Raw genomic sequence first — 26,320 nt, 5'->3', positions numbered from 1 at the left:
CACAGCTGTTGGCATACCTGGATGAGAGCCCGGTCGGCTCTTCTTAAGACCACCTCCAGACCTTATCACTTTTAAACAAGAGGTTACCAACATATTCAAATAATGACTTACATATATTTTTTTAGAAACGTTATTTTGATAAATGTATTCGGAATATTTAATCCTTCCACAAAATAGAGTCCCGACACAAATCTAGGGTTTCTACTCAAGCCGGCTGGTCGTTCGGTCTGTCGGTTCGGTTGCCAGAGACGTGACCCAGTCGTTCAGTCTTTTTATTCTGTATCTATGGACGCGACCCAGAATAACAGCAAAGTAGCTCCATGTGCATTTGTTTTAGCTGTTTTCTAGTGACATTTATTTGGATACATCCATAACAATGAGCTAATGATGCGTGATTTCACCTGGCGTAGAAAATGTGCTCTCTCGTCAGGACACTGTTGTTCAGAAGAGCTAGCCAACAACACAGCTAACACAATCACTTCAAACTTGTCACGTTCTGACCATAGTTCCTTTTTTATGTCTTTATTTTGGTTTGGTCAGGGCGTGAGTTGGGGTGGGCATTCTATGTTGTTTTTCTATGTTTTCCATTTCTGTGTTTGGCCTGGTATGGTTCTCAATCAGAGGCAGCTGTCGATCGTTGTCTCTGATTGAGAATCATACTTAGGTAGCCTGTTTTCCCTATTTTGGTTGTGGGTGATTGTTTTCTGTTTTGTGCGTATTCCTTACAGAACTGTTTCGTTTTCGTTCTCCCTATTTATTATTTTTGTCATTTCAGTGTTCAGTTTATTTTGTTTATTAAAATAAACACTTACCACGCTGCACCTTGGTCCTCTTCTCCTTCACCAGACGAAAGCCGTTACAAAACTGTTGCTGGAAAGACATCAAACTAGCTGCACTTCGTTTTATCTTTTGTATACAGTACCAGTCAAAACTTTAGACACACCTATTCATTCAAGGGGTTTTCTTAATTGTTTTACTATTTTCTACTTTGTAGAATAATAGTGAAGACCTCAAAACGGTGAAATAACAGATATGGAATCATGTAGTAACCAAAAAAGTGTTAAGCAAATCAAAATATATGTTAAATTTTAGATTCTTCAAAGTAGCCTCCCTTTGCCTTGATGACAGCTTTGCACACTCTTGGCATTCTCTTAACCAGGTTCACCTGGAATGCTTAAAGGAGTTCCCACATATGCTGAGCAGTTGTTGGCTGCTTTTCCTTCACTCTGTGGTCCAACTCATCCCAAACCATCTCAATTGGGTTGAGTTCGGGTGAGTATGGAGGCCAGGTTATCTGATGCTGCACTCCATCATTCTCCTTCTTGGTAATATAGCCCATACACAGCCTGGAGGTGTGTTGGGTCATTGTCCTGTTGAAAAACAAATGATGGTCCCACTAAGTGCAAACCAGATGGGATGGCTTATCACTGCAGAATGCTGTGGAAGCCATGCTGGTTAAGTGTGCCTTGAATTCTAAAATAAATTACAGACAGTGTCACCAGCAAAGCACTCCCACATCATCACACTTCCTCCTCCATGCTTCATGGTGAGAACTACACATGCGGAGATCATCCGTTCACTTACTTGTGTCTCTACATGGTTACTTCATGATTTCATATGTATAATTTCATAGTTTTGATGTGATCACTATTATTCTACAATGTAGAAAATAGTAAAATAAAGAAAAATCCTTGAATGAGTAGGTATGTCCAAACTTTTGACTGGTACTGTATGTCCATAAAAAGTATGCCAGCTGATTCATGATTTCGACTGGCTGAGAAACCCTGATCATTACGGACAGCTGGAGATCGAATTTGAATATTGAAACAATGTTGCAAATGTCAGAGAGACAATGGAATGGTTGGTGTAGATAGTGCTGCTGGGTATATAGACCTCAGAAATAACACAATATATGGATTCTAAAGACCCTACTGAGTATTCCCAACCCCACTTTTACCTGTGCACATAGAATCGTTTTTTCTCTACAACCCAAATAGTGGTTTGGATAGTGGTAAAAAAAAAAAAAATTTAGAAGCACATTTGTAATTTTTTCAATAAATGTCTTCTTGTATTTGCATGTAAGCACAATAAAATGGAAAAATGTAATATATTGTGAATGAGTTATCCACATTGCTGTTTTGAAATGCGGGCTTTCATTTTGAAGGATTCTAAATTACCACACGAGTGACGTCATCGCTTGTGCTGCTTGCAGAATACTAGTCAGGACGTCACCTGCACATATCCGTCAACGTCCCCGTTTTAATAGCCTGAAGTAGGCTACATCTTATGTCTACTTTTCCCCCACGTTTGTAGCCTACTTTTGCTATTGTAATACATTTTATGAAGTTTGTCTTTGATCATATTAATGCCTGGTTTGACTTGTGCAACGTTAGCTTTGGCTATTTAATGACCACATGTTTTTATTTCCTCTGACTCTAAAATATTAACTGCGGTTGTAAACTGTGATGACGTTCTGCAGTCATGTGGATAGCAAAGTTTTGTAATGCACAAAAACATGAGCTTTTCCTCTCAGCCTAGCCGGTGCCTCTCCCACTCTCTTCGCCAATGGACCAGTGCTCCACACACAACTAGCGCGCAGTCATTCAGGTAAGCGCGTTAGTAAGCGGAGTCGGATCACAGGCTGCCTTGACCGCAACTGCTGCAGTATTGGCATCTGCTGCCTGCAACTAGCATAGAGTGAGGAAAAGCGAAATTGAATGACATACAGTCTGAACGATATTTATATTCGATCTGTATGCGCGTCCAACGAGCAAGGGCAGCAAGAGACGGTCACCCCTGCGAAAGAACCATATCATTTGAAGTTGTGGGATACTTTGAAACAAACTGCGACTGAGCGACGGTGTTGGTGCAACCGTGCCCCTGTCTTGACAGGTAGCCAGCCTATCGAACATGTCGGGACATCGGGTGCAGTTCGCGGACCAGCTTCCTACCACTGACCGCAAAGCCAGTCCCAAATTACACAGTAAGCGCTTCTCTTGTTACTCTTGTTTGCTTCTTGGTTTTCTGCTTTCAAGTTTCGAGCTTGAGTCCACACTGACCTTGGCTTGGAGGAGAAGTCATATATATATATATATATATATATATATATATATATATATATATATATATATATATATATATATATATATAATTTAAAAAAATCTGATATGGCAGTCAATATATTTGGGCAATGATAGGCTTCTAATTATCTTGTTTAAACGTATTTTGATGAACATGGATACTAGGATACGGCTATAGCTACGTTTAAACCGTTAAAATATTTTCTGTAGTAGCCACAGCCCCTGCACGGTCATATTTCGGTCATATTTCCCCCATGTGCTTGTTAATTTGGCCAAAAGCTCCCAATCTCCATATCATTTTATACATAAACTGATTTATCTAGCCCTTTATTTTCGGATTGTAACATTATCTTCATTTTCCTTTACATATGTTATGTTAAAAATGCATTACAAGTACTTAGACTAATCATGGATTCAAAGTCATTAACTCCATATAATCCAATCAAGGAACATTAAGTATTGCTTACAATTTTATGGGATTGCCATGGGAGTGTGGTTTAGTTGCTGTGTGTTATCTCAAGTAGCATCACCTGTCACAATGCTCATTTGTCACCTGGACTCAATGATAGGGCCATTGACAGGGGCCACTGATGCCTGATGCCCTATGGCATTAAGCCCGGCAGGGTGACTGCTCTCTGGGATGTTACGGTCATCAAGGCTCGCTAGACCACATCAGGCTCACTGCCAAGCCATAGACATCCTCAGAATATGAATGTCCCAGTCTATTTGGATGTCGGGGACCAGGGCTGTTATGTATCTAGCGTCTCATACCGGTGTTGATTTAGCTGATGTAGGATCAGTTTAGCCTTTTAAACACAATTAATGAGATTACATGGACAGGGGGAACCGGATCCTAGATCAGCACTCAAACTCTGAGATGTTTTATGAATACGGACCCTGAGCTTTATGTTTTGTCAAAGTGACCCTAGTAATGCCACTCCTTAATTGCTGTGGATACCTGAATTGCAGAAGCATACAGGATATGGATGTCGGTCTCTCCTCGCTGTCCCAGCTTGTACCAGAAAAGTGCTCTCACTTCCTATTGTAATGCTGAGAGAATGCAAGTTTACTTCAGGTTAAAACTTGTAGTGGGCGACATAGACCAAGTGGGAAATTGTTGTGCAATAGCAGAAACTCTGGAACAAATGCTACATTTTGGTTTCTTTGGGGAGATGTAGCATTCTGTCCTTGGAGTTGATCTCTGTTTCCTTTTGTCCTTTTCATGCCCATGAAGAGAATAGAAAGTGCAGTCTCTTTTATTCTTCTCTATAGCTAGGTTCCCTTCCAATTGGCAACAGATTTTCTTGCAAATATTCTACAATCCACATAAAGAAAATCTGCAAAATGTCCCACCAGTGGTGTATTTCCACCAAACTGACCTGCTGTGGATAAAAATCAGTGCGTGAGGATGTAGTGTACACAAAATCTACTTGTTTTGCGTAAGTTTTCATCTACCAAATAAAATTCTAGAGTTCAATGTGTTTCCATCGCATATTCAGCTCTATTGATTTATCACAAAAACGGTTGTGTTATATAGAAAATGTGCCTACTCTGGTCTTGGAACGTCCGCTCTCGCCAACAGCTCGCAGATACAGTGCTGGTAGGCTGTGCAGGTAGGCTAGTCTACATGATGAGATTATTATAAGAGCGAGAATACTTGTATTTGTCAAAAGGCAGTCAAGCATCGATCATCATGTCACCAGAATAAGACCCTCAATATTTATTGGATAGGCGCATTAAGCTCATCACTGTGCACTTTCACCACCCTGTGAAGTTCATCATCATTTATTTAATCTGTAGCCTAATAAACTGCATGGTTTCAGTCCAGGTGAGACCAGTGAGCGCTAATGCGCGTAATGATGGTGACAGGTGTGCGTAATGAAGGGCAGCCTGGCGCCCTTGAGCGCCAGAGATGGAGAGCTGGAGCAGGCATGACAGTATGTGGATAGAATATGTAGTATATCTGAAGAATACGTGGCTCGTATAGTATATGTGCAGCAATAGTTGAATAGGATGGACTTTACTAGAATACAGTATAAAATGGGTAAAACAGTATGCAACCATTGTTAAAGTGACCAGTGTTCTATGTGCATAAGGCAGCAGGCTCTATGGTGCTGGGATCAGTAACCGGCTAGTGACAGTGACAATGTTCAGGGTAGGATACTAGGTGGAGGCAGGCTAGTGATGGCTATTTAACAGTCTAATGGCCTTGAGATGGGAAAAAAATTCAGTCTCTCGGTTCTAGCTTTGATGCACCTGTACTGACCTCGCCTTCTGGATGATAACGGGGTGAACGGGCCATGGCTCGGGTGGCTGAGGTCCTTGATGATCTTCTTGGCCTTCCTGTGACACTGGGTGCTGTAGATGTCCTGAAGGGCAGGCAGTGTGCTCCCAGTGATGCGTTGGGCTGACCGCACCACCCTCTGGAGAGCCCTGCGGTTGCGGACGGTGCGGTTGCCATACCAGGCGGTGATACAGCTTAACAGGATGCTCTCAATTGTACATCTGTAAAAATTTGTGAGGGTCTTAGGGGCCAAGCCAAATTTCTTCAGCCTCCTGAGGTTGAAGAGGAGCTGTTGAGCCTTCTTCACCACAACGTCTGTGTGGGTGGACCATTTCAGTTTGTCAGTGACGTGTATGCCGAGGAACTTTAAGCTTTCAGCTGCCTCCTGAAGCCCACGATCAACTCCATCATTTTGTTGACGTTGAGGGACAGATTATTTTCCTGGCGCCACTCTGCCAAAGTGCCCTCACCTCCTCCCTGTAGCCTGTCTGGTCATTGTTGCTAATCATTCCTACCACTGTTCTGTCATCTGCAAACTTAATGATTGAGTTGGAGGTCGTGCGTGGCCATGCAGTCATGGGTGAACAGGGAGAACAGAAGGGGGCTGAGCACACACCCTTATGGGGCCCCTGTGTTGAGGATCAGCGTAGGGGAGGTTGTTGCCTACCTTCACCGCCTGGGCGGCCCGTCAGGAAGTCCAGGATCCAGTTGCACCGGGCAGGGTTCAGACCTAGGGCCCCGAGCTTAAGGATGACCTTGGAGGGTACTATGGTGTTGAAGGCTGAGCTGTAGTCAATGAACAGCGATCTTACATAGGTATTCCTTTTGTCCAGATGGGATAGGGCAGTGTGCAGTGCGATGACGATTGCATCATCCGTGGATCTATTGGGGCGGAATGCGAATTGCAGTGGGTCTAGGGTGTCGGGTAAGGTGGAGGTGATATCATCCTTAACTAGTCTCTCAATGTACTTCATGATGACAGAAATGAGTGCTACAGGGCAATAGTAATTTAGTTGAGTTACCTTAGCTTTTTTGGGTACAGGAACAGTGGGGGGCATCTTGAAGTAAGTGGGGACAGCAGACTGCGGTAGGGAGAGATTGAATATGTCCGTGAACACTCCAGCCAGCTGGTCTGCGCGTGCTCTGAGGAGATAGCTAGGGATGCTCTCTGGGCCCGGAAATGTGGGTTATGAGATATATGGCCCGTGAAAGCTACAGAATAACCCATAATGCTCCAGACCTCGTTTCAAATACTATTTGAAGTTGTTCAAATGCTTTGAGCGTTTGCTTTAGCTTGCCTGGATTGCCAGATGGGCGGGGTTTACACTGTTTGGACTATTCTATTGGTTTCATTTCACCAGGCAAGTATTTGAAATGACTTCAAGTAGTATTTGAACCCAGGCTGGATCTTCCCCAACTCAGAAGAGAGAGACACATTATGCCTCCAATGCAACAGCACATATTATACACACAGCACTGTATACCACCAGCCTAAAGCATGACTAAACCCGAAGCTAGATTAGTAGGAGGTTTGGTATTGCCTCCAATGGGACACGAGCCAAACACAGATGAGAATGGCCGGGTCACTCTATTCTATACTCATACAGTTAATGTCTCCAGATACATCTTACTTTAGGTAGCAGTTGTCCTTGCAGTATGTGGACACCATGCTCTCTCCATCTTTCCTGTGCACTCCTGATGCCATTTCTAGATAGACGCAGTGTGCGCGTACAGGGGCTTGACGATCACTGTGTGCTCTGTCTGTCTTGTCGAGGTGACGCTCACCTTGAACCACTTCTTTCTCCAGCGGTACCTCAGCCCCACTGTGCACCACAACGCCACACAGTCACCGAGGACACGTGGTTAGAAACGGACACTGTTTCTCTAGTCAAACGCGCAGCGGCCCATGTTCATAAAGCGTCTCAGAGGAGGAGTGCTGATTTTAGGATCAGTTTAGCACTTTTAGATCATAATTCATTGACAGGGGGACCTGATCCTAGATCAGCACTCAAACTCTGAGATGCTTTATGAAACTGCTTTTATGAATACGGGCCAATGTGTTTTTATTATGGTGAATGCAATGAGGGGATGATGATGTGTATTGATGCTTATTGCTTGTGAGGCATATGATAGTCGCAGCTGTTTCTCTCATCTCTCTGGTCACTGCTGCAGTGCATGCACCCACTCTGGGACATCATAATGATGAGAAAAATGCTGAGCCCATCTCCATGGCGACAGGGGCCACGTGAGCGCTAATCATGTTCCCAGACACTTCCACCAAAATGCACGAAGAGTCTGCTGGACCAACGTGCCAAACTTGAAACTCTCGGGGTATAGGCATTGGCTTAATCTGCCAACCAATCATCTCCCAGAACACCTTCTCCCTCAACCTCTCCCATATGTAATTTGTGCACCTCAAGTTCCTGCTTGGGTCCTGCCTCCATTTGGACCCACGCCTCGCAGTCGTGAGATTCACTCAAATTAAAGGATGCCAAATCCTTTACTCAGTAAGATCACGCCCATAGAATTCTATGGGCACTCCCACAAAGGCCAACTTTAAATTGTTGATATCCCAAGCTTATATGCACTGTGCGCAATAGCCTGCGGACGATGTTACGTGAGGGCAGACAATGGAAGTCTGCCAGTCTCTGCAAATCCCCTCCAGAGAATAGGCTGCTACACACAGCCCTGTCAGGACATTGAACTTGTGTGTGTGTGTGTGTGTGTGTGTGTGCGCGCATATGTGTGTGTTTGTGCATGCGTGTCAGCCGTAGAGGACGATACCTACTACTTTTGGCACACGTATCAGTTTTCGCGCATGGGTATTCCTGTCCCAGATGATGGGTGTGTGTGAGTCATGTGTGGCGAGAGAGAGGGACATGCATTGGGGCAGAGCCAGGGTTGAAAAGTGCTGAGGAGGTTGTGTGTAGGGCAGGGCTCAGATTGTATGCAGAATGGCTTGGGAGGGAAACACAAAATGGCCTCTTCAGCAGCAGTCCCCCATCCTGTGGTCCAGAACCAGGTGACAGGAGTGTTAGGTTTCCCTCCCAAACATCCATCAATCCCTCTTTCTCACTCTTCTCTCTCTCTCTCTCTCTCCGCTCTCTCTCCCTGGATTAAAAGGCAGCTGCTGGGTTCAGCGTCCAGGGCAGGCCCGTCTCTCTGGGATACCACAGGGCTGAGTGCTGAATCTCATCTAATTTCACCAGATGCATACAGGAGGATCAGGTTGCTTATGTAGACAAGAAGCAAATGGCACCTGGATCATAGCAGGACCCCAAAATGAATCCATGACTTTAATCCAGTTCTAAACTGACATGTTGACTAATGACGCTGGAATGACTGAAAGTCATTATTAACTGAACTGACAAAACAAAACTTTGTAAGGGTTAATGGAGAGGAAAGTCCTATATTGGAATTGGAAAGCCTCATGCTATCCCAAGTTTTTCTAGAAATCCTGCTTGGCAGATTCCCAGATTTCCTGTTTTTTTCCTTCCTGATTCCAGAATCTTTTATGGAAAACCTGGGAATTTTGGGAAAGTTAACAAACTCTAGCAATGGCGAACACATTTCTGATTTATAGGGGTTAGTCAGAAAGTGTTTGTTTTGAACCGCTATAGAACGACAGTGCGGGCCGAGGAGGGGCATGACCGAAACAGGGCTCTGTCGCCAGGAGATAGCGTGGGCTAGGGCGGCGGTGTTGGTTTACTCATATGATATTCTCCTTGTGGTGAGGTCAAGCACACAACACACACACACACACACACATTCTATATTTGTGATTCATTTGCAGACTGTCAGGTCAAATCCCTTTTCATTTGTCACGATGTCTAGTGTTAGCATTAGCATGCTATCTTAATGATGCCTCTTCTCAAGGGAGTTGGTAAGGGCAGCGTTGGAATGAGAATCACACAGGGCTGATGTACACATGTACAGGAACGCGGACGATATCTGTGCCAATGTCAGAGTAGCCGGCGGGAAGGTACTTTTCTCAACACAACTCACGGGTGTGAAAGTTATGGTACAATATGATATTTTTTATATGCGGCGACCACACAGAGATCCCCACCAGGTGTTTCTTCTCTAAACATTTAAGTCCATTAAACTCAACTAGGGCTAGTTACAGCAGCCAAGTCTCTTTCTCCTAGTGATGCGATGGGATGTGTGAAATACCCTGACTTCATCAGCCGGCTGTCTGTCCGCCTTTCTTTTCGTCTGCCTGTGTGTGTCTGTCGATCTGTCTGTCTGCTTGCCGTCCGCCCACCTGTCCGTCCGTTCATCCCTCCGCCGGTCTGAGGAGGAGACTGATCACTCTTCCGTCCCTGCTAGAAATAGCCCCTCCAGAGACGCTAATCAGCTGTTGTCACGTTGGATTTAAAGCCAGGCTCTTAAGTTACTGTGTCTGAAACAATACGATTTCAAGAGCAGTCCATGGCCTCACCCTCAGAGTAACAGTAACACATGCTCATGTTTTGTTAACTTTAACTGGGGGAGACGGCTTTCAGATCAAAGCCAATGTACCCTCGAGTTGATGTCAAGTGTCTTTTTAGTGCTGAATTACAAGGACACAAAGAACAATAGACCTGTTTGCCAATTTTTTAAATTTTATTATTTAAAAAATGTCCCCTAATTTATTAGTTGAAAAATATGTTTCGAAACAACTGCCGCAGACCGATGCACTGTTTTTCCACTTGTTGAAGTTTTAATTAAACCACACGCTGTGCACGCTTTGAAGCCTTCGGCATAACAGAATGTATTTAATTTAGCTGTTCATTTGGCTGGAGGTTAAAAGGTGACGGCGGTACCAATACAGAAGAAACATTTCCAGTGGGACCCTATTCCCCAAATAGTGCACCAGGGTCCATAGGGCTCTATGTAGTGCCCTATGTAGGAAATAGGGTGTCATTTGGGACGCAAACAGGGTTCCTGAAAACGCCCACCTTAAGGGTTTCTGAGAAAATCAATGGTTCCGCATTCATTCTCTCCTGGTCTATCGCATTTCTCTTCCCCGTGTTTCTGCTGACCTCTCCATATCTCCTCTCTGCATCCTGATTTACTGAGATCAGCCTCTTCAGTGACCCCCTCTAAGAAAGGAGATCTATTCTCCCAGGCCTCGCCTTTTACTGGCCGCGCGGCAAATGCACTCTTGTGCCGCCTGACATTTTCATTCCAATTTGAAGTATTAAGGACAGACTAAACGTTCAGGCCGTTCTTAGGAAATGATGCCTGAAGGAGAGTGCTTGAAACGCACACACAAAGTGCGTTCAGAAAGTATTCATACCTCTTGACTTATTACACATGTTGTTGTGTTACAGCTTGACAAAGGGGAAACATGTTTGACATTTTTGCAAATCTATTGAAAATTAAACAAAGAAATATCTAATTTACATACAGTATGTATTCACACCCCTTTGCTATGACACTTCAAATTGAGCTCAGTTGCATCCATTTTCCTTTAATCATCCTTGAGGTGTCACTACAACTTGATTGGAGTCCACATGTGGCCAATTCAATTGTTTGGACATGATTTAGAAAGAAACTAAACTGTCTATATAAGGTCCCACAGTTGATAGTGCATGTCAGAGCAGAAACTATACCATGAAGTCCAAGAAACTGTCCATAGATCACCGAGATAGAATTGTGATGAGGCACATATCTGAGGAAGGGATTAAAACAATTTCTAGAGTGTTGAAAGTTTCCAAGAGCAGAGTGATCTCCATCATTGGGAAACTGAAAAAATATGGAACTACCCAGATTAGAGCTGGCCGTCCGACCAAACTGATCAAGCGGGCAAGAAGGACCTTGGTCAGGGCGGTGACCAAGAACCCAATGACCACTCTGACAGAACTACAGAGTTCCTTGGCTGATATGGGAGAACCTGCCAGAAGGACAGTCTCTACAGCATTTCAGCAATCTGGGCTTTATGGTAGAGTTGCCAGATGGAAGCCACTCCTGAGAAAAAGGCACATGACGGCACAACTTGAGTTTACAAAAAGCATGTGAAAGACTCTGAGAGCATAAGGCAAAAATAGTCTGTAGTCTGATGAGACAGGAATGTAACCATTTTGCTAAGCGCTATGTCTGAAAAAACCCAGGCACAGCTCATCACCCGTCTAACACCATCTCTACCGTGAAGCATAGTGGTGCCAGCATCATGTTATGGGGATGCTTTTCAGCGGCAGAGAACGGGAGAATGGTATGACTGGTAATGATAGCGGGAACAATGAATGGAGCCAAATATCTGGCAAATCCTTGATGAGAACCTGCTTCAGAGTGCAAACGACTTTAGACTTGGGCGAATATTTGCGTTCAAACAGGACAATGACCCCAAGCATACAGCCAAGCAATGCTGGAATGCCCTCAGAATAATGGCTTCAGAAGAAGAAAGTCCTTGAGTGGCCCAGCCAAAGTCCAGACTTGAATCACATAAAAAAATCTGTGGAAAGACTTGAAGATTGCTGTTCACCGCAGCTCCCAATCTAACTTCCCCAAATCCATATGTGCAAAGCTCATACAGACATACCCAAGACCACTCAAAGCTGTAATCATGCCAAAGGTAATTCTACAAAGTATTAACTCCAGTGGTTTGAATAGTTATGTAAATTAGATATTTCTGCATTTTAATTTCAAGAAATGTTCTACAATTTCTAAAAACATGTTTCCACTTTGTCATTATGGGGTATTGTGTGTAGAGGGTTGAGAGAAACAATCTATGTAATCAATTTTGAATTCAGGCTGTAACAAGAAAATGTGGAATAAGTCAAGGGTTATGCATACTTTCTGAAGGCACTGTATACATGCAGCAAGGCAGGCACGCACATAGACACACACAGCATGGACACACACACACCAACCAACATTACAGCTTCTTTCATGTGAGCCACCAATAACCACTAGTAACAAGAGAGGCTTATAGCCACTCAAGGGTGAACGCTAAGTCAGTGTTTGTGACAAAATAAAAATACAAGGAGCTATGGGAATTGGGACAAAGCAATGGGAATGTGGAAAGTTATGCAATGTGTTGGAGGAGACTTGGTATTTTCATGCTTGGATGATCTCGAGGTTTGGTATATCAGGTGGGAATGTCTGGTGGATCAGGGGGTGTTCCCTCTATGAAACGCCAATCATGTCTGGAGGAATCTGATTGGATCTTTGAAACACCACTCATGTCGTCTGAATTTGATTGGATCAGACTGCTTTGCGTGTCTGATGAATTCTCCATCCGCACTCTCCTGTGTACTCCAGTCTCTCCACTGCTGTGTTGTGGGACAGTGGTGGAATGTGGTGGAAAGGAACCAGATGTTTCTTTGGCTCTCTTTGCTCCAGTTTTGTCAGTGTCTCCCCCTGTTGTATTGTTTCTTAACACAGAAGAAACAGTAATGGTTTCTCAGGTCGGCACAAGGGCCCATATTCTCAGTGTCTCAGATTAGGAGTGCTGATCTAGGATCAGGTCTTCCCTGCCCCAGGTATCAAGTCAACCCTCATACTCTGAGACACTTGATACATGCGACCCCTGGTTTGTTTACTTAGAGTTTATGAGGTCACGACATGCTTTGACCTTCATCGGCATCAAATGCACAAATGAAGAAGCAGATTGAGGTCTTGGAAGTAATGCTGGCCATCTGCTCGGGAAAACAGATGACACATGTATCAGTCATCACTGGGCACTTAATGACTCCTACTGGCTGTTTTTGCTAACATACAGTGCCCCTAGACACAACAACCGTTTCACAGCTCAGTTTAGCCTGTGGATACAACTGTTGATTAAACAAACATCTTCCCCATCATTGTAGTGATTAGAGAACTTAATCTAAACTGCTTCGCTGTAAAACAGCATGAAGAGCTAGACTCTGTCCCAAATGGCACCCTATTCCCTATATAGTGCACTGCTTTCTGACCAGGGCCTATGTGCTATTTGGGCCGGACACACTGACTCCCATGGAGGTCTCAATTGGCCACCCAATTTGCTGTGTTCCTTCCCCTTTTGAGCTGTGTTTTTGAAAATGTCCCCTTCGCTCTTTCTGGCGATTTTAATGGGGATCTGCCTTATTGGGGGCTACTCTATGAGGTACTATGTGTATCTTATTAACATTCTCTGTGTGTCGCCCCAAACCTCTAATTATCCATGATATGCCAGTCCTAATGATGACACTGTTTTTCAAGGGTGCTCTGGGAATGTACATTTCTGGCACGGATGAGTGTGAGTCAAATAGCCTTCCCTTTTGAAGTTTCAGACGAGGTCATGTTCAAAGAAGCATTTCAAATAGGTTATAGAATGAAATGGGACTGTGTATGTGTGTGTACGCGTGTATATGTGTACGGGGTCATGAACAAACTGTCTCTACCTAATAGGTGTTATCTATCCCTATACCTACTGTATATGCCCATATTGACTCTAATAAACCTGTTATTCTCCCAATTTAATTTGGATGAGTGTCCAAATTAATCAGACGATTCGGATCACAGGTGGAGAGGCAGACAATGTAAACACAGCATTTCTGTCTCACACACACACACACAGTGTATTGTTTAGCAACGTTGAATGACATACCACTCTCCTCATTCAAGAAATGCACTATTACGACCAGTGGGTAAACAATGACATTCAGTAAAAAAAAAGTTATGTATTTATCCACATGGGGCAATTACTAAAAGGATAGATTAACCTTTTTTTAACCAAATCTATATTTTGGATGTTAATTGCATGTTGTAAAAGTGTCCAGACACTTTTTTTTGTTGCGATTTCACTTGGTTTTGAGAAACTTACCCCAAGAGCGATAGACTTCCTCAGGCTTGCAGGGGCACGGATAAAACATGAACAACGGCTCCAGAAACACATTTTTGTTGGACTTGAGCAATACTTTTCTGTGTGTGTGCATTAGGGCTGGGCAGTAAACTGTATTTTACTATATACCGGTATTGATTCACGGACTGCTTTGGATTTTTACTTTACCTTTCATAACGGTATTTAAATGTTTGGTTTGTTAATACAAATGTAATAACTGAGCTGCTAATTTGTTAGCAAGAGGTTTGGGTGGCACATGTACGTTTTTGCCATGAATCTTGCTTGCTAGTGCTAGTGCTAGTGCCTCACAGGCATCAGTAGCCTTTCACCACCCTGTGAAATTCATCATAACTAATTTCATCAGTAGCCTAATATACTGCATGCTTTCCCGACGAGTCATAGTGGGAGAACCACACATGTCATCGCGTGACTCCAAGTTTACTTCGATATGATGGTTATTATATCAGTATTTGCACATAAAAGCATTTCCACCGACATTTCAGCCATAATTCATTTTACCGACACAAAAAGATTCCACTTTGTCTCGCGTATTTTGTTTTGTCGACATTTGGAAAGTTAACCCCCAAAAATTCTGCTTCCATCAGGCCTGTCATGACATTTTTGATCTAACCTGTACTTTACTTTCATGCGTGCGTGCGTGCCATAACACTGCTTAGTTAACTATCTAAGATGTGCCGAATAAATTAGCTCCAGCTCAGGGCTCCAGCTTTGCGTTTGGTTTGCTTTTAACTTGCTAGCTAAGTGGATAGCTTGCAAGATCAAGCATATTGATTACAGCAGAGACAATCAATCCCCTCCTGGTTCAATTTGTTTTGTGCATACATTTTTAATTTTAATTTTACATTTGCGAAGACATAGCGCCCTTGTGTGCACTGCCGGTGATACCGTATACCCCGGTATGATACAGGAACGGTATACCGCCCAAGCCTAGGCTACACGGAGAAGAATAGCTTGAGTCCAACAGAATTGAATATAACGCTGTGCCCCTGCAACTGCAGAATGAGCATGAGGAAGTCTGGTGGAGTAAGCTTCTCAAAACCAAGTGAAATCGCCCCCCAAAAATATCTGGCACCTTCTGTAACATGCCATTTACATCCAAACTCCAGATATGCTATAAAAAAAGAGGTGAACCTGCCTTAACTTTACTTAACACAAAAAAATACTAAACATTTAAGTAAGGTTGGGAAGCAAACTTTGCTCTGTAGAAACCCTAGCTGAGGAATGTTTAGGGTGTGTTCTGTTTTTATATATATATATATATATATATATCTTTGTAGAATCATAGATGGAGAGGAATCCACTCCCAGTCAATAACCACAAGCTGTTCATGTCAGTGTGATTAATTGGAGGTTTGGAGCTGGGATACAAGTGGGTGTGTACTGCAGGAATGGAGACCAATGATTGCTTGGAGTCATTATTACAGTAGTTTGGGGGTGGAGATAGTTTCCTGAAATGCCTTCTCTCTATCTGCTGAGAAGCACATTTGAAAGTTTCCCAGTAGTTTTGAACTTTTAAACTTTCTCCCACCCACACACGCAAACACCCTGTCACTCACCAAGCACTATTTCAATAAATTATTTCCATTCCCGCTGGTTTTTGCATAAACAATAAAAAATGTATTTTTCTGTCAACGAGTACAGGGGGAAAAATGAAGCTCAGTATTTGGATTTTGGGTGGCCCTGTCTGTGACTTTCCAGTGCTCTGCAGAGCTGTCACTTGTCTAATCCTGTAAACTCCACAACAGTCCATAAAGTACCGGCATGGCAAGTGGTCTAAGTGAGTACTTTCCAGCCAAGCCTTTGACTCTACCCAATAACCTGATCTGAAGACAAAGAAATGTCATTCACTTTAATAAAGTGGCACTTTATGAAAATCATCCCTCACGATCAGGGCCCTTAGTTTGTCCAGATCAGGAATAACTCTGCGTCCCAAGACCGAATGCCCAACCCGAAGGTGCTGACTTCGAAAGGAATGTCTGTGCTTTGGTTGGTGTGGTTAAGTTATTATTACGAATGATTAGAGTTCTGAGAACGGGCGTTTTTTTGATTTCTCACTGTTATCATAACGGGTCATGATGTACTTGAACAACACTTGAAAAGATAACCTGCATTGTTTACAGTCAAAAGCTGGGCAGACAGTGTGGCATTGGGATAAATGTTACTGAACACAGTGCTAAAAAGGGAATGAATTCTATTTTGCCAAGTGAGGTGTGAATGTATTAGGTAAGCAATGTAATACAAGTGTTTGTCACCTAGCATAATGCTGCCTCACCTTCAGCCCAAGCCTTAATGTTTGTCAGAACTTGCTAGTTAGGAACCATTTAACGATGTCTAACAAAGATGGTAATTTATTTATCACCTATGAGAGGCTCAGTATTCACATGTTTGTTCTTGTGCTAAATGACTCTCAGTAATAATCTGATTATGCCGACTTGGAGTGTGTCCCAAATGGCACCCTATTTCCTATGTAGTGCACTACTTTCGGTCATATGGGCCCTGGTTAAAACTAGTGCACTACATTACGGAACAGGGTGCCATTTGGGACACAGTCTTGTAGCAGTGGGCCTAATGTGTTACAGTAGGCTAGCTGTTACGTAATGGGCCAATCATCTCTGCTGATAGTGGTGGAGCCTCTGTCATCTGAGGTCTGAGAGGGCCTCAGTCAGCACCTGGGGCCCCTGTTGGCGCCTGTGCTAAGGACAGCTCCTCACAGACCAGCTCACGACTCACCCTGGGCTCATTATCTCTCTCTCACTCGATCTCTGTCAAGTAGAGGTTATCACTGAATGCTCTTCCTCTGCCACATTTTTGTGAGTTTCTGACCTAAAGTGTCCTGTGTCCACGAGATTATGCCAAGGCTATCCAGATGTCCCTGTTGATCAGTGAAGATATTGGTGTCAAAGCCTTTGTAGTGACACATTTCATGTGCCTTTTTTTAGATATGGTTTACATTTTGGAACTTTTTTTTTTTTTTTTCTTTTCACATACAAATGTTTGTCAGCGTATTGTTTTTGTCAGCACTGACTGTTGTCTGTAAGGCGTTCTCGGTCAGCAGTCTCCTATTTTATTTGTTTTCTCACACCAGTGTGGATGCCGTTATTGTTTAATGGCCTATTGTTTGGTTCTTAACCACAGACTGAGTGGCTTGGCATGACTTGCCTCTCCTCAGACGGAGAAAATGATTGCCAGATTGAAGGAGGTCTCTGTGTTTTCACTTTGGAGGTTTTGAGCTCTGTTTTTGGGGTCAAGTCTCTACACTGCCAAGAGATGGAGTTATCATCTGTGTGTGTGTGTTTCACTTGCATACCGCAGCCCCTGCAAAGCAGGTAAAAAATTATGACAGTAAATTGATTATAAAGTATGAGGGGATATCAGTGAACATATGCCGTGGTCAAGGCTATGACAGCACCAGTGCAATGAGTGGAGCTTACTCAGGTGTTCAAAAGCTCATATCAGACCGAGAGCCTGATGCTTCTCAGGTAGTTCTTTATGAACTTTAGTGTAGAAACTGATCTCTCCACAGAAGTGACAGTTACAAGGATGGTAAAAACAGCTTGATTGATGTGGCAACATCAGGGAAACTGGGCAGAAAGGAGGCGTGCTTCAAATACAGCAGTTCTGCAACACCTTTAATTGAGCCTCTCATTCTCCTTAATTGCCGGCCTCAACACATTACGGAAAGAGATGAACTGTGTAGGAAGCTCTGGGGACAGGTCGTCTGGATACTGGACAGCCAATAAATTGGCAGATGCAAAGAGTTCTTGTCCGCTAAAGCTGTTAGCGATTTCGTTCATCCTGGTGAAGCGGCATTTGAGTTGTGTGGTTGCAATAGCAACAGTCCCTTGTCTCTGGTACAGTATATCTTGGCATGCATCATTCAAGACTAAGTTTAAATTGTGTGCAGCGCAATGGACAAATAATGCACAATGTCTCAGGAAAGACTGTCTGGTTTGGCAAAAATACTCAGTATAGGAAACGGTCGGGCCTGGACCTACAGGCCGTGGTGAAAACATTTTCACACAAAAAAGGAGGACTTCAGAACACCAAACGAGTTTCTCAAGTTGGATTTAATTTAATTTACCTTGAATATTGCAGCCCATTTGTGTAGGCTATTAGCCAGACAAAATCCGCTGAGTTCAACAATAAATAGTGGCTGAATCTATCCTTAAGCTGACTACTTGTTTCTTCATTGTTGAGCTTTTTGATGTGTACTTTTTACACAAAGTTTATAAATAGCAGCTAAATTCGGGTATATAGCTAAAGATAGTGCACTGCATCATGAAACAATCCCTAGTAAATAAATGTTTTTAGGATGGACTGACTATTATTTGGTATTAATGGTCTGGTTTTACGCACAACTTTCTATCCAAGCTGAGAGAGAGCGCGAAGATGGCTCATGTCATGAAGGTTCAGGTAGCCGATACAGGGAAGTTGTATATAAAAAAATAAAATACAAATTGGTAGCTGTTTAGTATGCTGTTGGATAAAACATTTATTTTACAATCTGCAATTTTGGAATTTCCAACTATAATTACTGAACAAGTAATTACATTATTGCCAGCAGTCTAAAAATGACAGCATTGCGACACCGTGTACGCCTTTGTGAAATGTTAGGCTTAACCTGAGAAAATGACGACCAAATAGGCCTACCAATAAACATTTATCCATTAGCTGAAGCAAAGCTAGGATTTCTTTGGTGCCAGGGCATGTATATCTTCGATTCGATAAGCATGCAGCCGCATAGACCCGTCGCAATTTCAGCACCATGGACAGCAATCGGTAGTCTATACTTCAAAATATATACTGAGCAAAAATATACACCCAACAAATTGTGCACAAATTTGTTTACATCTCTGTTAGTGAGCATTTCTCCTTCGCAAAGATAATCCATCCACCTGACAGGTGTGGCATATCAAGAAACTGATTAAACAGCATAAACTCAGGGACGTCGTTTTTAGAGAATTTGGCAGTAAGTCAAACCGGCCTCACAACTACAGACCACGTGTAACCACGCCAGCCCAGGACCTCCACATCCGGGATTGTCTGAGACCTGTCACCCGGACAGCTGATGAAAATGTAGGAGTATTTCTGTCTGTAATAAAAATAAAAATAAACATTTTGATTGGCTGGGCCTGGCACCCCAGTGGGTGGGCCTATGCCCTCTCAGGCCCACCCATGGCTGCGACCCTGCCCAGTCATGTGAAATCCATATATCCAACACATTTATTTCAATTGACTGATTTTCTTATATGAACTGTAACTCAGTAAAATCGTTGAAATTATTGCATGTTGAGTGTGTGTTTTTTTGTTCAGTATAATTCTGGGTGTCTTCCTGTTCATATCTCCTAGTTCCATTCAAATGTAGGTTAATTATGTGAGTCAGTGGGTTGATGGCCTCAGGTCTGGTACATTCTCTGTTACTCACTTATTGCTCATAGCAGGAATATAGAAACAAAGATACAATGTCCCTGCCTCCTTTTCCAAATGTCTCTCTTCCCAGCCCACAGAATGTGCAAAGAGCACTTTCAACACCTGCCTATAACTAAGTGAAGAGAAGTCTCTTCAAACTTTCTGCGACCTTCGGGACCTTAAGTCCCACTGCTCCCTGAGCTGTTGAGTTAGCCCCAGTGCTCCATAGTGAATGGCGACGCTAGAGTTTTAATATCTGGAGGATTCCCGGGTGCTGTGAAGTGATAGAAAGTTTGGCCTCTCTGCTCTTTGATGTTCCCTGTGACTCTTAATGAGGATCAGACTTGGGGGTACGCGGAGGTCAGGGGGACAGCCAAGGGGGAGGGGTGAGGTGGAACGCCAGAGACCGCCGGTCCCTTCAGCTGTCTTAAAATGAGTGAGATTTATTGTATTTTATTCTCTCCCCTCTATCTCTCTCTTTCTCCGTCACTCTCTCTCTTTTCCCACTCCTCTCTCTTTAATCACAGTAGCCTGAGTACCCCTCCTCCCTGGGTGAGTTTATTAGGGAGGCCTTGGCCCAGATGAATCAGCCCTGTGAAGGACGACTGTCTCTGAAGTCAGACGTTTTCGCGAGCACCTTTGGGAACGGGAGGTGGAGTGGGGTGGGTGGCAGGCTGACTGAGAGGGACGTATGACACAGGAAGCACACCGAGCGGGGTGCGTGCTCCAGGGGAGCCCAGAAACACGTGTGTACACACGCCAATGACACGGCAAAGGTTCAGGGGCAGGGGGTGATGTTGGGGAGGGGGGAGAGCCTGTCTGAACTCTGACCCCACATTTGAAATATAAGGCCAATCAAAAACATGTGTGATGCTGTTGCTATGGTATGTCTGCCCCTCCTGCATTCCTCTCTAAATTGCACAGAAGTATGCATTGAATGAACACCCCCAGACAAACCTCAGAGAAACCAGGTCACTGTAATGTCATTGACGTGTGGTCTTGGAAGAGATAACATCCTGCGTGACAATCCTTTCCTGTCCGGGCCAGTCGTAGTGGAAACCCTGAGGACGTGATTGACTCATGTCAAATGGGACTTTGTGTCCCTGTCACTCATTGGCCAGGGGACACTCTGCACCTAAGTGACAGACAGTACAGAACGAATACCAACAACGGACACCCAGGCTGCTTCCCAAATTGCATCCTATTCCCTTTATAGTGCAGTCCTGGCCAAAAAGTAGTGCACCTGATAGGGAGTAGGTTGCCATTTGGGATGCACCCCCTGTCACCATGAGCCTGTAACGGACAAGCAGGATAGGCTATAAACTGTAAAAGTTTTTGTTGAAGATGTTGATTCAACGTACAATAGAAAGGCAACCAGCTGCAATAGGATTGTGAGTTTGCTCATCAAAATAACATTGAAGTTCAACGCACAATGCCGAACATTTTTAACAACGCCACGTGACGTGGTTCAATGCGCACATAAATCAGCACAATCTACTTTTTCGTTTTTTTGAATTGCCGGTGTCTTGGAGAAGTTGGATCATGTATACCAGAGATGGGCAACTGGTGGCACCACTTTTGTAGAGGGGGGGGGCTCGGTCAGGGTCTCGGTTAGAATTATAGAATACACAGGGCGCAATTTCGAAATTTGGTTTTGCATCAGCAGTCACTCAATTTGCCCGTGCTACATTTTGGGGATTGTTAAGTTCGTCTATTTAAACTTGTAGTAAGCATGGTCGAATTACCAACCGGGTTGGGGCCCCATTGATCATCAATTATCATATTAAACACTGCCAACATTTGCCTCCACTCTATGGCAATATGTGTAGAATTGCAGGAAATTACCTGTAAACCTGCGACAACAAGAAAACTGCACCCCATGGCCGTCTCATTTTATTTGTCACCATGTGCTGAGTACAACCTTAGCCTGAAATGCTTACTTACAAGCCCTTAACTAACAATGCAGTTCAAGAAATAGAGTTAAGAAAATGAGTAGAATTGCATGAAATTAGTTATGAAATAGCAAAAACTTCTCTCCGCCCCCTTGGCAAAATGTGTAGAATTACAGGAAATGAACGTTAAAACTATACAAATGTATCTTCGATGTCACAAGGGTGGGGGGTGCGCAGACCCACAAGCCACTGCGGCCTCTCATGATGAGTGCAGTTTTTTTTTGTGGCCCCCATCCCTGATGTATACTGTGCTAATGCGATACAAAAAAACAAGGCATTTGTGGTAAGTGCATGGAGGCCACCATCTTTATGCACGTCCGCCATTGTAAGTCAACCAGCTGCAATAGGAGCTGAACCAACATACATTCTCAATTTAAATTGTACAATATGTTCTCAAATTAGAGTTTTAGGTTGCGTGAACATACATTTCAATTTGAGAATTTATTCTAACTTATTTGCATATTTCCCAGTGTGCCTTGCCTTTTGAGTGAATTGTAGTTACCACCCATTACGGTATTTTTTAGCGAAAGAGACATGGTTGTTGTATTCAATGGCTTTGAGTCCTGTAGCCTTCACCAAATGAGTGTCTATGTAAATATGTTCTGACAATACATTACATACACATCATACGTTTCATTGAGGGCCTACTTACACCATAACACAGTGGTCTGACACCCCTGGTTCACAGGCCACATCAAGTCACGTTATGCTGACTTGCAAAGTGACGTGTAGTTCCTATTGGAATCCAGCCAGAGTGAGGATATCCAACAATGTCGAAGGTTCATAAAGATGGCGTCCCCCGTGTACTTACCACAAATGCCTCGTTTGCTAGTGTCATGACTGTCCTGTGAGGATACAAATAGGTCAGATCAGGTTTGCAATGAATAACTTCAACTAAACCCCAACCAGTCGTCCCCCCCCCCCCCCCTCCCCTGCGGTTGATAGGGGGTCAACACCTCACTCCCTGTTGGAAATCAAGGACAGAACATTCTGAGGAATGTGCATTTGTTTTAAGAAGACTTTTCCCGCCGAAACTCTAACACGTTCTAAAGCGAGTACTGGAATAATATTTCTAACTGAACGTGGGGATGGTCAGAGGCGATTTAAAGAACACTAATGTAATTTTGGTTATTTTGTGATGTCATTAAAAATGTTATAAGGGAAATACTATAACTTTGAAAGTATACCCACTACATGTACGACGTTTCCATCCTATGTGTTGTGCATGAAATATGAAAAATGATGAAAGTGGTTTTGTTAAGAGAGGTATGTGATTTTGAGAAAATATGAGAATTGTTTCTATAACTGTGCACAGTAAGTAGTCACTGCCCCCTTGAGTGATGTCAGAGAGTGTGTCAGCCTGACAAAACTGCCCCTTTGTAACAAACTGTATAAAATGATGGGTTAAGAGTGAACATATCAGACCAGAGAGACGTAGAGCTGCCGCTCACATTTAAAGTGTTTTGAACTCTGAATCTCAACACGAGGTAGAGACGATAAAGTCACCTCCCGGACAATCACTGGTACGGCTGATTAGCTGTCCTAAGTAAAGTATCTAGAAAAGCTAATTTAAGTGGGACCATTCTATTACTCTGCTCAAACCATCTTATCACCCCACTAGGAACCATCAACATGGCTGGCTAGCCTATCTTCAAAGAGGCATCTTCCAGAGAGAATGGAAGGAGAATCAACTCTGTAGTTCTGTTCAAATCAAATCAAATTGTATTTGTCACATACACATGGTTAGCAGATGTTAATGCGAGTGTAGCGAAATGCTTGTGCTTCTAGTTCCGGCAATGCAGTAATAACCAACAAGTAATCTAACCTAACAATTCCACAACTACTACCTTATACACACAAGTGTAAAGGGATAAAAAATATGTACATAAAGATATATGAATGAGTGATGGTACAGAACGGCAATCCGGCAGATGCAGTAGATGGTATAGAGTATCAGTATATACATATGAGATGAGTAATGTAGGGTATGTAAACATTATATTAAGTGCATTGTTTAAAGTGGCTAGTGACATTTTTACATAATTTCCATCAATTCCCATTATTAAGTGGCTGGAGTTGAGTCAGATGTGGCAGCGGCCACTAAATGTTAAGTGGTGGCTGTTTAACAGTTCTGAATGGCCTGAGAAGCTGTTTTCAGTCTCTCGTCCCGCTTTGATGCACTGTACTCGTACTGCCTTGCCTTCTAGATGATACGGGTGAACAGGCAGTGGCTCGGGTGGTTGTTGTCCTTGATGATCTTTATGGCCTTCCTGTGACATTGGGTGGTGTAGGTGTCCGAGAGGCAGGTAGTTTGCCCCGTGATGCGTTGTGGCAGACCTCACTACCCTCTGGAGAGCCTACGGTTGTGGGCGGAGCAGCTTCGTACCAGGCGGCGACCATTGCCCGACAGGATGCTCTCGATTGTGCATCAGTAAAAGTTTGAGTGCTTTTGGTGACAAGCCGTTTCTTCAGCCTCCTGAGTTTGAAGAGGCGCTGCTGCGCCTTCTTCACAATGCTGTCTGTGTGGGTGGAGCCAATTCACGTTTGTCCGTGATGTGTACACCGAGGAACTAAAAACTTCCACTTCTCCACTACTGTCCGTCGATGTGGAAGGTGGGTCTCCTCTGCTGTTTCCTGAAGTCCACAATCATATCTTTGTTTTGTGACGTTGGATGTGAGGTTATTTTCCTGACACCACACTCCGAGGGCCCTCACCTCCTCCCTGAGGCCGTCTCGTCCGTTGTTGTAATGCAAGCCTACCACTGGTGAGTGGTCGTCCCAAACTTGATGAATTGAGTTGGATGGCGTGCATGGCCACGCAGTCGTGGGTGGACGGGAATGAACGGAGAGGGCTGCAGAAAGCATCGCTTGTGGGCCGCCAGTGTTGAGTGATCAGCAGCGGGGTGAGACTGTTCGTTACCCTACCTCACCACCTTGGGCGCCTCGTCAGGAAGTCCAGGACCCAGTTGCACAGGGTTGGGGTCGAGACCTCAGGGTCTCGAAGCTTGATGACGAGTTGGAGGGTACTATGGTTTAAAGCTGAAGCTGTAGTTGATGAACAGCATTCTCACAATAGGTATTCCTCTTGTCCAGATGGGTTAGGGCAGTGTGCAGTGTGGTTGCGATTTGCGTCGTCTGTGGACCTTATTGGGGCGGTAGAGAAATTGGAGTGGCTCTAGGGTGTCAGGTAGGGTGGAGGTGATATGGTTTGACTAGTCTCTCAAAGCACTTCATGATGACGGAAGTGAGTGCTACGGGGCGGTAGTCTTTAGCTCAGTTACTTAGCTTTCTTGGGAACAGGAACAATGGTGGCCCTCTGCTGTTTCCCATTCTTCAGACTGGGATAAGGATTGATTGAAATATGTCCTAAACACACCAGCCAACTGGTCTGCGCATGCTCTGTGGACGCGGCTGGGAATGCCGTCTGGGCTGCAGCCTTGCGAGGATTACACGTTTAAATGTTTTACTCACCTCGCTGCAGTGAAGGAGAGCACGCAGGTTTTGGTAAGCGGGCCGTGTCAGTGCACTGTATTGTCCTCAAAGCGAGCAAAAAAGTTATTTAGTCGTCTGGGAGCAAAGACATCCTGGTCCGCGACGGGCTGGTTATCTTTTTGTAATCCGTGATTGACTGTAGACCCTGCCACATACCTCCTTGTGTCTGAGCTGTTGAATTGCGACTCTACTTTGTCTCTATACTGGGACTTAGCTTGTTTGATTGCCTTGCGGAGGAATAGCTACACTGTTTGTATTCGGTCATGTTTCCGGTCACCTTGCCCTGGTTAAAAGCAGTGTTTGCGCTTTCAGTTTCACGCGAATGCTGCCATCCAATCCACGGTTTCTGGTTTGGGAATGTTTTAAATCGTTGCTGTGGGTACGACATCGTCAATCACTTTCTAATGAACTCGCTCACCGAATCAGCGTATTCGTCAATGTTGTTGTTGGACGAAATGCGGAACATATCCCAATCCACGTGATCGAAAGCAGTCTTGAAGCGTGGAATCAGATTGGTCGGACCAGTGTTGAACAGACTGAGTGCGGGAGCTTGCTGTTTTAGTTTGTGTTTGTAGGCTGAAGCAACAAAATGGAGTTGTGGTCAGCTTTTCCGAAAGGAGGGCGGGGGAGGGCCTTATATGCGTCGCGAAGTCAGTATACATGATGCCAAGGTTTTACCAGCCCTGGTAGCACAATCGATATGCTGATAGAATTTAGGGAGTTTTGTTTTCAGATTAGCCTTGTTAAAATCCCCAYCTACGATGAATGCAGCCTCAGGGTGTGTGGTTTCCAGTTTACAAAGAGTCAGATAAAGTTCGTTCAGGGCCATCGATGTGTCAGCTTGGGGGGGAATATATACGGCTGTGATTATAATCGAAGAGAATTCCCTTGGTAGATAATGCGGTCGAACATTTGATTGTGAGGAATTCTAGATCAGGTGAACAGAATGTTCAGGACTACACGTCAAGTCACTGGATACGGGACAACTGCAGAGGAGAACAACAGTAGAATATTTGTTGAACCATTTTGGGACAATCAGAGCCTTACAAGCGTGCCACAAAGGCCCAACCCCCTTTCCAAGGCGGCCCGGGTTCCGAGATACACAATGATTCAAGGGATTTTCATGTAAATACATGAACTATTTCTTATTTCAAGCGGGCGGCAGTTTGTGTGCAAAGTATAAGAGTACTCTAAGTGAGAGTAGTTTCTAAATGTACCAACGTTAAGTCTCTCTCTCTTGTTTGGAATGATGATATGAGGTTATGATTAATAAATTGACTGTTTATAGATGTGATAGG

General features: G+C 43.9%; 1 protein-coding gene across 1 annotated transcript in view; it reads left to right on the top strand.

The window, feature by feature from the left end:
• The first annotated feature begins 2,582 nt into the window (after positions 1-2,582).
• Positions 2,583-26,320, top strand: part of si:ch211-285f17.1 (sickle tail protein homolog) — a 223,209-nt gene continuing 199,471 nt past the window's right edge. The window contains exon 1 of the mRNA XM_070435437.1: positions 2,583-2,983. Within this exon, the coding sequence (XP_070291538.1) occupies positions 2,911-2,983 (73 nt within the window). The 5' untranslated portion in view covers positions 2,583-2,910. The remainder of the gene's footprint in view (positions 2,984-26,320) is intronic.

The sequence above is a fragment of the Salvelinus sp. IW2-2015 genome, linkage group LG27, assembly GCF_002910315.2.
Source record: "Salvelinus sp. IW2-2015 linkage group LG27, ASM291031v2, whole genome shotgun sequence".
In the NCBI taxonomy this organism is placed as follows: domain Eukaryota; kingdom Metazoa; phylum Chordata; class Actinopteri; order Salmoniformes; family Salmonidae; genus Salvelinus; species Salvelinus sp. IW2-2015.
The sequence above is the reverse complement of the archived record's forward strand: the minus strand, read 5'-3'. Positions and strand labels throughout refer to the sequence as shown.